Here is a 16415-nt window from a genome sequence, read left to right on the forward strand (position 1 = left end):
ACATAAGACAACCTCTTATTAGGTCTCAGTCCTCTTTTCCTCCTTCCACCAATTATACAAGGGGTGGAAAAGAAGCTGTGTGATTGTTGTGTTTTGGTTTTGTGTGCATAAAATGTTAGACAGTAAAGTATGTGTTAATTCCTTGACCTTTCATATGTTGCAGTTTTTAAAATTTAGAGGGCTTTGAGAAACAGTGTTACATGAGTGACTTAAAATTGAGAGATAAGAATCTGCTGTGTGAAGCTTTACTTTTCTCATCCACAATTCTGATCTGTTGCTTATAGGCCTCTAACTGTGGTATCATAGAGAGTATTTTGAATTGGGTCAAATTTAAGGCACAAACTCAGCTGAACAAAAAATGTTCGTCAGTGAAACACAGTAAAATCAAGGGCATTCCGAAACTGGACGATGCTAATGATGCTGGTAAGAGCACATATTTTTAATATCTTTAATGTTTCATAGACTTTTCACAGACATCATCATTTTAAACCTAACTTTATTTCTCATTCTCATGTATATTTTTTAATAAAAATCTTTCTTGTTTTCTAAACTTTCTAGAGCTAGAATTAAAGCATGATGGTGAGTTTGATATTAGGAACACTGTCCTCTCTAGGGTAGAGAATTAATAACACTGAACAAAAGCGGCAGTAAAGTTCCATATTGAAAGAACACATATTTCTAATTGTTGTTTCCAGCTAAATAGTGTTACCAATATTCTATTTTGGAGGTGACTAGTCTTCTTGACCTTTCTGATACAAAAAGATCAGAATCTTTATAGGGTCACAAGCTACAGGAATTAGATCACATAGCGTGCAGACTGAGGGAATGGTTCAAGAGACTTTTTTTCATGAGATTTTAAATGCCATTATGTTCCTGTCTGGGGATATAGGGCAAACTGGCAATCTCTGCTGGCTTGCTTCCTAGCACAGGCAAGAATCAGGATCAGCTGGCAATCTTTGTGCCAATAGCAATGGGATGGGAGTTGTCCTTGAATTATTTGAGGGGCACATATGACTAAAGAGCTTGAAATGTTGCCAGTCTGTGTTAATGTTAGTTGGTTTTTAATACATCCTTACATTAAGCAAAGATAGAGAAATTGCAGTGAAGTAAGTGGGTCGGTTAAGTAGGTAAAAGCATGTAAGACTGGTAAAGGGGCTTTTTCTTTTTTTTTTTTTTTGAGCTCCAGTGTTCAAGTCAAGGATGACTTGATGAGATGATGAGTTCTGTTTAATTTTCCCCCCTTTCTTTTTGATTCCTTGGGCTCAGGTTATTAATTTTTTTAATTGAGTTTTCTTCAGTATTTTATTACTTTTCCAGTTATTCAGATGTCATATTTTGCCTCAAGAGTTGATAATCATATTTCCTTTAACTATTGTTTTGCTTATGGAATTTGTATTCCTTAGTCAGATGCATGTTCCTGGTATTTTTCTTGCCTAGAAGATCGTGTGCTTGGAGAAATGTTTTTATGGATATCAAGCCTAGTGCTCATAAACAACATAATGAATGATTTTGGATACACTTTCTTCATAGGTTTTTTTAGCTCTGCTTTGGAGACCAGGCTTCAAAATAACTTTTTACTCAGTTTTTTTCGCTGAGGGTGAGGGATAGGAAGAACCTCTAACAGGGGAGCTAATAAAATATTACATTACCTTTCACCCTGGAACTTCCTCAACTAAGAAGGCATGTAGAGACTCATTTGGGCTCAACACTGATGCTTAAAGTTTTGCATGGCTTGGATCCCTGTTACCTGGGTATTTCTCTGCCGCCTAGTTATTCTTACATGGGGAGCAGGAACTATGCATCTCCCAAGGAGGCTTACCCAGATATTGGTTTATTGAAGATCTGGAACATACTAGATTTCTCCCGTTGAAGGCATTGCACATTCAGGGTGGACACACAGGAAGGCAGAAAGGCATTCAGTTTCCGAATAAGATGTGTGTTGTCATATTCACACTAGGCCTGACTTTCTGAGGTGTTATATATACTGGCAGAGATGTTTTAAATTGGAGGATCACAAGTAATACATTTAGTAAAAAGTTCTTTAGTCCCTTCTTTTTAAAGACTGAAGGTACCATATGGATCATCTGTTTGCTCTTGAAAATAAATAGGAATTTTTAGTTCTTTTTGCACGAGAACTAAGCTAATGCTATAATCAGGATCTCTGACCTCAATAAAAAGCTACTTTCATTGAGAAAGGGAAGGCAGAAGATGATACAGAAGAGTGATTCCTTCAGTGTGGCTGAATGTCTGTTGCTCTGCCCTTGAGAACTTGTCTCAATGAACTTTGGTTGGTGACTGCGTCTGACTGAAAGCTTGTTTCTTAACATAAGGGGAAAAGGAAGTCCTGGTGCCATGGAAATTCTTTAATGAGTACACAGAACAAGACACTGTAGAACTATCAATCTTTCTTTCTGTCTTTGGGATCTTAATAGAAAGGACTGGGGATTCTCAGGGTCAGGTGAAGTAAGGACTGTACGTGCTATTCCTGTGTGTGAGAGGCGATGATCGCTTCTTCTAGGTCCAAAAAATTCAACTCTTTGCTGTATGAAAGTTTGCTATGAATGTGCACATGACTAAGCATATCACGAACAGTTACACAGTTATAAATAGTCTTTTCAAAAGAATTTCAGACCTCCCCATAAGCTGGAGAAAAGGTTTAACTGATGCATGAAGGTATAGTTTCAGGGAGATGGCTTCAGGACATACATACGTGTCACACAGAGGTTATCTATAATCTGACAGCAAAATACAATAGTCTTATTTGATGTAGTTATGTTTCTGGACAAATAAATATTTGTAAGGATCCCAGGAATTACATTTTCATAAGCATCCCAGTCAGATGAGGGAACAGGGTTGGCTTTTGTTTCTAATAGCAGGTGCCAGTAGTTGTTGGACTGAAGTAGTCTAGTGCAGCTGGGAGAGAATAGTGTCTGGCCACAGACCTCTCTGGCTTTAATTATTCCTGTGGGTTTTAGATTTTATTTTTTCTTCAAGAGTGAATTTATAGTTGAGGTGCAGCATCCACAGGTTTCTTGGGTGCCAGATACCACTGAATTTTTGAATCAATACTGGTTAATACCTAGGAATAGGAGAGAGAGGTGTCTGTACAGTGATGTACTTGTTGCAGATTTCCTCTGCCACTGAAAAGAGTGAGGTACTGAGTCCTGTACCTGGTCATTCTTGCTTTCTTGAGATCTTGATGAGGTATACATAGTTCTATGGCTTGTTGGAGGAGAAGAGGTAGAAATGAAAGGAAAAATAAAGAACCAGGAATAGGAATATAGGCTTGTAAGGGAGTAGCTAGGTTACTAAATCTGGTGAAGAATAAAAGCCTGCTTTGAGCCTTCCTGTTCATGTAGTTTTCTCTGAGTTCTTTAGAGTTGTGTTCAGGAAAATACCTGGCACATTGCATTTCCATGAAATTAATTGCTAATGATTGCATCCATTCCAGAAGAAAGTGCACCTGCATGACATTTAGATGTGTTTTCTGCCGTTCATTTAGGAAAAAAAATTGGCTCTCATATATTCTAAACCAGCAGACTAGTATTTTTCTTGGTATTTGGATTCCACCTTGCTGATAACATGGTAGCTATTGACACCTTTTGATACAGTGTGAATAGCTGCCTAATTTAGATTCTATTAAGCCATATGTCTGATTCAGAAGACCAAAGATGTTGAATGTAAGTTCTGTGTAATAGGAAGTGCAGGGTTGTTGTTACCTACCAGGTAAAGGCAAATCAAAGTACGTATTCTGAATGCCAATATATTCAAAACTATCCTATTAACAGTAGGCAGACTTAAACAACTTGAAGTTTTTTTGCAATCTTTCCTACCACTTGGCCTTGATAAAAAAGCAAAACTGCTTAATGAGCGTTTGCACCCTTGGAAAAGGGTGGGTTCCTGCTTATTATTTAGAACATCTATTCAACTATTACAGTTGCAATAAACAAAACATACATCTCATACCAGTTTTGAGTGCACTGGACACACAGGCACCAAAATGCAGTGTGTCTTGTAGAATCAAAATTACACTATTAGTAAAGACTTGTTTCTTCTGTTCGAGAAATTTCTGAGAATGTATAATAAGTGCACATGTTCTGATCTTTTGAGCTTTTCTGTCAGGTCTTTCTTACAGTTGCCTGGCTTCAGCTGATGGACAATAAAAAAAAGAAACCATGAAAATGTAATTTATTGAATTACTTCTGAAAATATACTGTGAGGAAAGGGGAAATGCAGAATGGGAAATAACTCCCGTATATAACTCAGACATGCATAATATATGTGTGTAAGAAATTTGCAGCTAGAAAAATGAAATGGTAAAGGTACAGAAGCAATCTGTCTTTTTTTTTTGTTTTTGTGCAGATGTATGGGGACCATTACATAAGATGCACCACCATTGCATCCCATTTTGTCTATTTTGCTCCTTGTCCATAGCAATCCATAGTGTATTGCTAAGGGCAAGGATACTTATTCTTGTTGTGTAGTTTTAGTGGTATGGAGGGCCATCCCTAAAACCAGAAATTCAGCCTATTTAAATTACCTGATGTAGAGTGGGAAGAATACTAATGACTGATTCAATTGTATTTCTATTATTTGAGTTTAAAAGTTATGCTTTCTGGTTTTTTGCCTTACTTCTACTTCTTCCTGGACTGCAGGTGGCAAACATTCCTTGGACTGCACGTTAATATTAACAGAAGGAGACTCTGCCAAATCTTTAGCTGTGTCTGGCTTAGGTGTTATTGGTAGAGACAGATATGGAGTATTCCCACTCAGGGGTAAAATTCTCAATGTTCGAGAAGCTTCTCACAAACAGGTAAGTAGTCTTGTCATCTCCTTTTAGCTGACAAATGGATGTCTTCTGTTTATTTTTGATTTCTAAGGTTACATCTTCATATTTTAATTTTTACTTTTTCATGAAAATTTTGTGGCTGGGATTTCATGAAGTACCAGCTACTTTAAAGCCTGGGATAAGCCTGGAAATATGAAGTGTAGTAGTATGGTACTGGGATGATAAAGTTCATTTCTTCACAAGTGCAGGGAAATTATGCTACGACTCACGTTAACATTTTACCTGAATACTTAAAAATTCTAAAATTTTATATTTTCTCCATTGCCATGTGATTTCATTGACTTCCAATGTGAGGCAGTAGCAGCAGCATTACCTCATCACATTACTTCTGCTGCTGTCTGTACTTTGTCTATAATAAGAGTTGTGTTGCAGATGCCCATAGAAATAGTGGAAAGAGAAGGCAGCTTTGTGAGATGACTTTTTGTTACATGCACTTTTCTGGACCCAAAGTGCTCTGGCTTTAGAGGAGAAAGGGAGTGGTGCAGTCTTGAGAATTTGCATGTACAGAAGAAATATTTACAAGCGTGAAGGCTGCAAGGGGGCTGGGGATAAAAAGGGTATAAAGTTGAGGTAAGGGTGCATTGAAGAAGTAGCTATAAAGCTCACCTGAAAAAGATTGGGATATTTCTGAATTTCTGCTTTTTACACTGACTGCAAAGATAACGTTTTTATACAGATTATGGAAAATGCAGAAATCAACAACATCATCAAAATAGTTGGACTACAATACAAGAAAAGCTATGAAGATCCAGAATCTCTGAAAAGTTTGAGATATGGAAAAATTATGATCATGACAGATCAGGTGAGTCTGAAATTCACAGGTTTTAATATACAGAGCTTCTTAAAATGTGTTTTGCTGAAATTTGGTAGGTTACCTTTTTGTGCATTATAACCTGCCTCTGTGTCACACAACGTGGATGTATTCAGAGGGGATCCCTAATATATGAGGTTTTTTTATGGGAATAACTTATCTATGTGTTGTTTTGGTTACTCCAAATGAACAACTGAACTTTGCTGCACGGTAGTAGAGATGCCAAAGTAATGATAAAAACAAGTATAAACAAGAATGCTTTTGATAACTCAAAAATATGTTGAAAGTAAGGACAAAAAGGAACAGTAGATGAGATAGTAATGCTAGAAAGTCTGGGAGAGACAAGAATGTAGGCAATTATTTTTGGATAATCTCATGAAGAGTGTGTCCGTTGTTCAGATTTTAGAAGTCTAGGAATCCTATGCTTTGGGTATTTGTGAAGCTTTGTTACTTTTTCCAGAGTGGTTGAACTATCAAGCATCTTAACACCAGTGAGAACTGTGGGCCAGGCTTGGCTTTCTTCCACAAAGATTCAGCTCCATGCTGTCTGGGAGAGCTGTCTAGCTCTCAGAGAAGACATGCCACAGGCAAAGAAACCTTTGAGCTGCAACTGTGCACTTGGCTTGGAAGAGCTTATTGTTAGCTCAGGGATAGTGCCATTCACAGGTGGCTATTTTATACCCAAGTCCAGCTTGGAATCCAAATTAAAACTAACTGTTCCCTTCTATGTTTTCTGTAAACAGACATTGTTTTGATGTTTCCGGGCCAGTGAGTGGTTTTTTGGTGGTTTTGGGGGATCTGATGTTTTATAAGATTGCCTCATGTTTTCATGTTCTGATTTAGGATCAGGATGGATCTCACATAAAAGGCTTGTTGATCAATTTTATTCATCACAATTGGCCATCACTGTTGAAACATGGTTTTCTTGAGGAATTCATCACTCCTATTGTAAAGGTATGGGTTCTATTAATGAGATTTTATTTACTACTTACAGTGCAACGGAAAAGTTGATGAGGTTTTTTTGGTTTTTGTTTTTTAAAGGCAAGCAAAAATAAGCAAGAACTTTCATTCTATAGTATTCCTGAATTTGACGAGTGGAAGAAACATATGGAGAATCATAAAGCATGGAAGATAAAATACTACAAAGGTTTGTTTAAAAACAAATAGCTGAACCTCATGAATCTAAAAATACATAATAAATGGGTGCTATGAAATTTTATTTGTAGCTGCTTTCATGATAGTATCTTCTATAAGGATTTTATAATATTCCCAGTAAAATAAAAGGGGTAAACTAATGAAACTTGAATTTTTAATATGGAGTAACTATTTCTTTTTATTGCACAGGTTTGGGTACCAGCACTGCTAAAGAAGCAAAAGAATATTTTGCTGACATGGAAAGACATCGGATCTTATTTCGATATGCTGGTCCTGAAGATGATGCTGCCATTACACTGGTAAGAACTTATAAAAATGCTTCTGTATGATATGTTTTAGTTGTCATTGTTTACTGAAATGGCACATGAGGAAGTCCTAACACGTTGGTTTTTTTTTTTTTTTTGGAGTAACTGAAAAAAATACTTTTGGGAGAGAAAAAAGCTTTAGGAAAAGATTTTAAATTTTGGAATAAGAGCTTTATCTACGCTACAAAATCAGCTCTACCTTCTGCTTAGTAGCTTTGATCAATTTTGCATGGTGTGGATATCAAGAAACATTACATTCAGACTTGCTTTTGAAGACAGAAAATGCAAAAGAGTGTTCTGAGCAAGGCAACAGAGCCCAAACAAATGATGTTTCACATCTGCTTGGGATCTAAATTTTGTTTCTGAGCAAATAAGATCAGATAAATTATTTATTCATTGAAGATATATCAGTGTTGCATACGTGTATTCATGCATGTGTTATACATACTTGAGTTTGAAATCTTTTAGATAGTTGTGTGCAGGAAATTACTTGTGTTTCAAAGAGAGCTTGTGGAAGGACAGAGGATGGAGTGTCTGGAACGAAGCTGTTTTCTCAAGAGGTGTTTCACCTTTTATCTACTTTAATTTGCTATTTTAATTGTAGGTGATATTACAGAGAAAAAGGGTGGGAGAGAAAAAATTAAAATGGGAAAATACCCATCTTAGACAAAACAGCTTTTTCCTTATATAACAACTTCTTCCTTTTACTGTGGATCTAGTAAAATGGTGTATTTTTACTAACAGAAAGGTATAGTAGGTATTTGTTCTGTTGAAAAAAACCAGCCTGATGTGTCAGAAGTTATTTGTACCACTAATTTCACATCTGCCCAAGATGCACTTAAATATAATCCATGATTCCCCATCCCAGAGAAGTGTGTTCGTCTAGACAGAAAAGGAGTCTGTATATTTATATATGCATTAAACCAATATGCAATTAAACCAATCCTGAATTGAGTTCTATTTCTGCAAATAGACCTCCATATACAAGCTGATATCTGAGGCCATATAACCTGTTAGGGCTGATCCTCACTGTTGTCTAAAATGATATTCTGTCAATTCAGGATGAAACTGGTCATCTCTGTTACACCGGGAACAACTACTGACTAGTACTGAAGCTGTTAACAGAAGCTTCACTTACACTCCTACCCACATTTTCTCTGCTGATAGCTATAATCCCAGCCCCAAGTTTACCTCTGGGCATAGGTGGTGTAAGATTATAGGCCCTACCAGGTCTCACGATAGCTGTAATCTAGGAAAACAAAAATTATTCCACATAGCAAATTCTTCAGCATTCTGAAGAACTCTTTTGCTTGTAAATGAAGTCTTAGAATAGCAGTTTTAAGTAGAGAGAGAAAAAAACCCTTTTTATTCTAGTCAAGAATAAATATTTGAGAATAATTTTTATTCTATTAAAATAATTTTTATGCTGATCCAGCTCTTGGTCATTTGTCACTTCAGTGGTCTAGAAAAAGTATAGATACACTGAAAGGAGACAGAAGAAAATTGTAAGAGTTCAGTCATATTTTTACAAACGCCTAATCTTAAGCTTTCAGAGGTCTGACATTGTGAGTTGTCAAGCTTTGTTCACAAAGGAAGTCAATCTGATGCAAACCAGGGTGATCTCACTTAGTCCCTTTCTCAGAGAGTACGTTACTATGGTTTACTATTTGTTATGTAATACTATGGTCTCCAAGGAAATGAAATGACGCATTGAGCTCTTTTGGAGTGCTCCAGTTAGAGTCCGTTAAAAAAGATAGCGCTGACGACTGTTGTCTTATGCAGGAGAGTGGTTGAAATCAGGACATGATGGAGTGTCTGTATGTTATTCCCTGAGAAAAAAAGGCAGTACTTCAACAACTCACAAAATTTTCCCAAAGTAGTTGAAATTTTGCTTAAACCACATACTCAGTTTTTATGTATTCTTCTCTTAGTCTTCTGGAGAAGAAACTCACTGGAGGGGAACTCTGTTTCTGTAACAGAACAAAGTCTTTCAGAACATTCCTGTGTCTTTTTGTAGTGATAAGTGGTTGCTTTAAAGTGACACCTTGTCATCATGAAGACTAAGGCCCGCAGTCAGCTGACCTAAATTCTGGCTTAGTCTTTTCATGAAGTGTCAATTTTGTCAAGTTATCAATTTTCTTAAGAGGACTAGGGCCAACCACTCAGGAACAGCTACAGATTATTGATATTCTGTGGCTGACAGAGCAAACAGGGCATGGAGAGGACAAGAAAAGGGGGATATTTTTTCCTAGTACCTTCAGTTAATTTTCTCGATGACAGCTGGTTATAGTTCAGTCTAAATGGTGAACCCAACCTTAAAATTATTTGGGGAAAATCGCAACACCTTTAAACTTGTGTATCAAAGGACAACTCTGATGTGAAGAGAGGAATAAGAATGATAAGATTTGTCTAAATGTGTACAGATTTTGTGTAAGTAATATAAATTTAAATTACAATCAGTGCAATATCTGTCAGTTCAAAAAGCCTTGTGCAACAATGTCTGAAATGTCATGTGCTTGTACTGCTGCTTAAACATAAACATTAGTTATATGGAATATCTTGTCCAAATAAGTATTATTAAATACTTGATCAGATAGTGCAGTACACTTAAAATTCTGACTAAAGTAACATACATTTACACAAACATATATATGCTGATAATTTAGTGTACTTGGAATCTTTTCAGGCCTTCAGTAAGAAGAAGATTGATGACCGAAAAGAGTGGTTAACAAACTTCATGGAAGACAGGCGACAGCGTCGGCTACATGGCCTTCCCGAGGTAAGTGCTAAATAATAGTAATAAATATGGTGGGTGAGATTTAAATGTAATGTAGTTTTTGTATTGAATGAATAATGTATGTGTTTTTTTCAGCAATTTTTATATGGTACAGCAACAAAACATTTGACTTACAATGACTTCATTAACAAGGAGTTGATCCTTTTCTCAAATTCAGACAACGAGAGATCTATTCCTTCCCTTGTTGATGGTAAGCTGATAATTCATTATGATTTGTCAGAACGTTGCTCTTTATTGTTGGTTTTTAAACCTCTGATTTGTATTGTAGACCAATGCATTCAAGTAGAGAATATAAGAACTTCTATAATTTTGTTTGTTATCATTCATATGCTAAGGAATTGCCATGTTTCTTCTGGGAGGAAGTTTAAGCTGTTGCTCTGCAGCCTTTTTAGTTAACCAGACCTATTCCCTAGACCATACAAGTACTTTGTTTCTAGTCAAACTGTCAGAGAAAACAAGTCTTTTAAGTGCTTATAGTAATTAAAATTCAAGTTGGCAGCTGAGCGTAGATGAAGATGCAAATGTTTTCTCCCTTCAGTCTTATACCACAGGCAGTGTTTTTAGTGGTTACTAACTTTTCCTGTAATCTTGCTAGGGTTCTGTCAATCAGGTTTGCTAACTCTCCCCTTTGAATAGCATGAACATTAGAAGAAGCAGCTTACTACACTACAGCTTCATTTGTAAAACTGTCTGCAGACGGCATGAGCAGGAATTTCTGCTTATATTATTGTCAGTATGCATATGCTTACTAAGATATGGAAAAAAGGCCTTGAGGTTTCATAGGGGAAAAAAAAAGCCCATTTATCTCCACTTTCCAGTACACTTTTTATAGTGGAGGTGGTCAACTTTCTACACTACAGACCCATACCACAATATTCATGCATCAAGAACTTTTTATATTTTTGATGAGAAAGTGGGATAGTTCACAGGTGGATAGAGGTACTAGCTTCATTGTAGGATGGATATCCAGCTCTGCTGCAGAATGAGGCTGGGTTAGGTATGCAGATACATCTCTAGGGAATCAAAGAATGTCAGTCTCTGTTTCAGCTTCTCCAGACTTGCTTCCTCCCATAGTTAGGTGCTTGGATTAACTGGTAGTCTCTATGGAAGCATGTCATAGTTTACTGCTCTGGAGGAAGATTCACTATAGAGCTGCATGTTTCCAGAGGCCATTGTTCCTTATAACATACTCTACCCTGACTGCTTTCTCAGAAACAGCAGAATGATTTTGATGAAACTTAAAATAAAAAATGAACTTTCAGTAGATAACTGTTCATTTGAATTGAAGGTCTCTCAGATTGTGTCTACAGAAGTGTAAGAAAATGAGAAGGGAACATATTTATTTATTTGTATATTTGTGTATGTAATATAATGTATGTATTTATAATATTATATATAATTGCTATTGGTGTTACACATAATATTATGTATAACACTATACATGTATAGTATACACTATATATATAGTATGTACAGTATTATACATGTAATATTTTACATATTTTATATAGAATTGCTATCAGTGTTTCTGCTGACTTTGGCTGTAATTCTGCATTCTGGGCATGGATATGTGAACTGTTCAGCAGGTAGTACTCTAGCAATGGGTTTTGTTCTAAAGTATCATCAGGTGACACATATAGGCTAGTCTGGTGGCAAATCTCAGAAAAAATGAAATGGAAGAACATTTTGACAATCTCTTCACATTTACTAGTTGCCACTCTTACTCCTTGGTGATTGTCCTGTGTAAAGGAAATACTCTAAGTCTGTTACGTTCAATAGATCTTGGTAGGAAAACGTGATGCAGGCCCATTGTAAAGAAAATTGGATGTTACGTATTTAAATGAAATGGAGTCAGTGTCTTTTTTTTCAATTTTTGCTCTTAGTTTGACCCAGGTTAGTAATGGTAACACGTAGCAATATTTTCATAGAATCATAGAATAATAGAATCGTCAAGGTTGGAAAAGACCCTTAAGATCATCGAGTCCAACCGTTAACCTATCACTGCCAAGTCCATCTATACCATGTCCTCAAGCACCACATCTATCCGTTCTTTAAATACCTCTAGGGATGGAGACTCAACCACTTCCCTGAGCAGCCTGTTCCAATGCTTGACCACCCTTTCAGTGAAGAAGTTTTTCCTAATGTCTAACCTAAACCTCCCCTGGCGCAGCTTGAGGCCGTTTCCTCTTGTCCTATCACTCGTTACTAGGGAGAAGAGACCAACCCCCACCTCGCTACAACCTCCTTTCAGGTAGTTGTAGAGAGCAATAAGGTCTCCCCTCAGCCTCCTCTTCTCCAGACTAAACAACCCCAGCTCCCTCAGCCGCTCCTCATAAGACTTGTGCTCCAGACCCTTCACCAGCTTCGTTGCCCTCCTCTGGACACACTCCAGCACCTCGATGTCTTTCTTGTAGTGAGGGGCCCAAAACTGAACACAGTACTCGAGGTGCGGCCTCACCAGTGCCGAGTACAGGGGCACTGTCACCTCCCTGGTCCTGCTGGTCACACTATTCAGAAATGTTTGTGAATTAAAACGCTGAATAGATCAATAAGCATGATCTAGAACTGGTTATCAGTTCTAGATAACATGCAGAAAAAATTGTGCAATCCCTTCCACACAGATGTTGTACTTAAAGTGTGCCTAAACAATAAAAATAAATCAGAAGATCAAAAAGACTGGCTTCTTCCTTAAAACTTTAGAAGATCTAAAAGGGAGACAAATAACATCTTTTTGTTGAATTTTAATGAGTCTTTGAGAATTTCACACAAAAAGTAAAATTTCAGAGTCCTTTAAAATACATGTGAGCTACAGTTATATTTGTCACTGCTGAAATTGTGTTGATATTCTTAGGAAAAAGATTTTGCTGAGTAGACTGGAAAGAAACAACTCTTGACTTGTGGAAGCTGTACATTTAAGATGAAGTTGCTGTTTATTAGAATGATGTACTGTACGCTGCATAGTAATGATTGGCTGAAAGGGTTATGTTTCCACTTTTCTGGTAACTTTCTCAGTTTGGTAAAATATTTTTTTATTATTTTAAAAAGAACTGAGATATTAATTTGCTATTTGGTTAATATTACAGTGTGAATTTGTTTCCATTTAATGTTTAGGCTTCTTTTGAGAGATTAGAAATGATAATAAGGCAAAACAAGTTTATTACTTAAAAATGTATTCTTGTGTATGTGTTGAAAATGGCATATTCTTCTTAATAGGTTTAAAACCAGGGCAACGCAAAGTTTTATTCACTTGCTTTAAGAGAAATGATAAACGTGAAGTAAAGGTTGCTCAGCTGGCTGGTTCTGTTGCTGAAATGTCAGCTTATCACCATGGGGAGGTGAGTACGAAGAATGGTAAAGTTGTGAGGATTTTTAGCCTATATAAAATATTAGGTAAACGTTTACTGTATTGAAATTGCAAACCTATTGACTGTAAGTCTACTAATCACAGATTTACTTTTAAAGAAAATGAACCAAACAGTATATAGCTTAATAAGATAGAATATTTCCAGTCTATCTCCTGTTTTGTTTATATTTATCTGAAATATTAGCAAGAGTTGCTGTCTCTACATCAGTCTCTCTCCATCCCTTCTTCTCTCCCTTTAAAAGCAATGAGTAGTAGTTAGTGCAGTAGTAAGTGCAGTCAGTTTGTGCCCCTTTCATTCCTCCAGAGAAGTGCTTTAGAAAAAATGGAAAAGCCCAGGGGTTTTCATAAGCATAGAATGTAAGGACACTTAGATCAGGGAGGTAGTTGTTTGTGGAAGAGGAAGCATTATGTTTTGCCGGCAGCTCTTGTAATAGGTTTACAACATTCCTTTCTCAGGGAGACTACTTTTTTGAAATTGAATTCAGATTAGTCACGCATGTTTGGGGCATTAAAAATATATTTTATTGGCTGATTAGGAAAGACTTATCTCTTCTTATACCTATTACTATGAATACGTACTTTCTTGCAGCAAGCGCTAATGATGACTATAGTCAACTTGGCTCAGAACTTTGTTGGTAGTAACAACGTTAATCTGCTACAACCTATTGGTCAGTTTGGTACCAGACTTCATGGTGGAAAGGATGCTGCCAGCCCTCGCTATATTTTCACCATGTTAAGGTAAACACAAATGGAAAGCTAAACGCATGCTTTTAAAAAGCCTTGTTATCAAACTAATCCTTTCACAACACTACAGTTTTGGGTTTTTTTGTGGGAGAGGAACGAGGGAGGATTGAAATATTTTGATAGAAGCTCAAATTCTGCTTTACATCTATAAGTGTGTTTTTGCACATGGATTTTTTCCATGATTTTTCCATAGAAGTGTTATGGGAATTGTAGCTTTTAAGGAATTGAACTTTGAATCATAAGCCTGAAGACTGAAAATGTAGATCACTCAGATTAGTTACTTATCTTAAATTACTTAAATTACTTAAATACTTCTTGCAGAAGTAACTTTAAGTTTCCCTGTTCAGTGTGAAATCTATTTAGTTTCACAATAGGAAGTGTATTGCTACCTGGTGATAAGTCCTGCAACTCAGCATAGACTTGAACGTTGAGATGGATTCTTTTCCTTTTGGATGAGTTTCTTCATATGAAGCTAAATTACACATACATAATTAATAATGAAGACCTAATTTAATGATGCTGATTTTTCATAGTGAATACCTTGAAATTCAATTTGGCATGCAGAGTGTTAGAATGTGTTCCTTAATGTAAATTATTGTATTTTTATAAGTTATGTTGCTTCTTTTATTTCCTAATTTCAGTGTGATATTTTAGCTAAAATTCCTTGTAGCTTCTTTTCCTCTAATTTAAAGCTTTATATGTAAGTATCAGGTTTTATTCCCTTTCTCATATATGTTCTTTCTGTAGCAACCTAGTTTTGTACATTTTCCTTTTTGCATGAGGTGCTGGCAATTGTATTCACCCAGGACAATGTTCTAGATGAGCAAAAGGAGTCACCAGTAAAACCTCTGTAGAATTTTCAGAGACTGCTAGGCCTGCAATTAAGCAACGAAGTTTTGCAACTATTTGCATGCTGTGTTGCTTTATTACTGGGTGACCTACTGTCACATTGAACTGTGTGTTCTGAACGCTTCAAAGAATGAAATTTTTGTAGATGTTAAATGTCATCACTTATTAGTGTATCGTGTAGATGTTACTGTGAAGGAAACAAACATCATCTGTTATGAACACACTCTTCCATTGGGAAGAACTTCCTTTTCTCAGGTAGTACGTACATTGTATTTTCAGCTTCAGAATGGCAAAGAGAAAGGAAGACATGAGAAATATCTACAAATAGATTGTATCTGGACCCATGGACTGTTAAAGCATTATGTATTTTACTTACCGGACTCCAGATAAACAGTTTTCTTCTTTTTCTTTTTTAAAGCCCTTTAGCAAGGCTGCTTTTTCCATCAGTGGATGACAACTTGCTTAAATTCCTTTATGATGACAACCAACGCGTAGAGCCTGAGTGGTATATTCCTATCATTCCTATGGTTTTAGTAAATGGAGCTGAAGGAATTGGTACTGGATGGGCTTGCAAACTTCCAAACTACGATACCAGAGAGATTGTAAACAATGTCAGACGAATGCTGGATGGCTTAGATCCCCACCCAATGGTAAAAATAATAGTATATACTGGTATTTTATATATTTGCTAAACAAACCTTATTTTGTACTTAGAAAATTAATTCATATCACTCTAGAAATGCTTGATTATTGGAACATCTGAGTTGGATTGTCCCGGTAATCTTATGTAGGAGCTTTACTTGACTGTTGGGATGAGGCTGGGGAAGTTCACTTTGAAGCAAAAACATTGCAATTTGTATTTTTCCACTTTTTTCGGAGGACTTTTTCTTCAGTCTGCCGACTGTAACCCTTCACAGTTGCAAGTCTTACAGGATAGTTATGACATGGCAATAGAGTAAAAAGTTGTACCACTCTCTCCTTTTTGAGGTACTACTACTTATCTTCAGCCAAACTTAACGTTTCTTCTGTCTTGTCTGAATTGTACTCTCTTTTATATATCTGTAAGCATAGGAGAAGATATTGTCACAGTTCAAGAAAATCAGCAGCTTCTGAACTGCATCTAGCTTCTGTTCCTTTATTTAAAATTTTGTAAGTCTCGGAAGTGGTGTATACTTGAAAAAATTTGGACAGGAAGAATACCTGGGTGAACCCAGAATATCTGTAACCAACAGATGAAATACAGATAATGTAACCTTTACTTTATTGCTACTTTGCTGTGTTTACCAAGTCATAGAAGCAGAAACATCTTCTCTTCTTAGATCACAGTTCACTGAGTGTGCAGTATCAATTTTCATGACATAGTGAATTTCCTTTTGAAAATTCTTGCGAACAAAAAAGATTTTTTTTTTTTAAATTAATGCAATCCATTGCCCTTCCTTTAGGATTCCTAGGCCTTCTGTGTAGTCTCACAGTCAATTGAAGCTTCACTGTGGTTGAAAGAGGCAGTTTTGCCTCCATCTAGCTCCTTTCTGTATGCTGGT

General features: G+C 36.4%; 1 protein-coding gene across 3 annotated transcripts in view; it reads left to right on the forward strand.

Moving 5' to 3' along the window:
• The window catches only part of TOP2B (DNA topoisomerase II beta), a 69308-nt gene that overhangs the window by 35608 nt on the left and 17285 nt on the right, over positions 1-16415 (forward strand). For all 3 annotated transcript variants that reach the window (XM_009466539.2, XM_087771065.1, XM_087771075.1), the window contains 11 exons: positions 285-423; positions 4656-4813; positions 5526-5651; positions 6504-6614; positions 6702-6807; positions 7005-7114; positions 9807-9899; positions 9993-10107; positions 13131-13252; positions 13871-14019; positions 15293-15524. In XM_009466539.2, coding sequence (XP_009464814.2) covers positions 285-423; positions 4656-4813; positions 5526-5651; positions 6504-6614; positions 6702-6807; positions 7005-7114; positions 9807-9899; positions 9993-10107; positions 13131-13252; positions 13871-14019; positions 15293-15524 — 1461 coding nt within the window. The remainder of the gene's footprint in view (positions 1-284; positions 424-4655; positions 4814-5525; positions 5652-6503; positions 6615-6701; positions 6808-7004; positions 7115-9806; positions 9900-9992; positions 10108-13130; positions 13253-13870; positions 14020-15292; positions 15525-16415) is intronic.

Source organism: Nipponia nippon, unplaced genomic scaffold (genome assembly GCF_047370975.1).
Source record: "Nipponia nippon isolate SJK-2023a ecotype South Korea unplaced genomic scaffold, ASM4737097v1 scaffold_1, whole genome shotgun sequence".
NCBI classification, from domain to species: Eukaryota; Metazoa; Chordata; class Aves; order Pelecaniformes; family Threskiornithidae; genus Nipponia; species Nipponia nippon.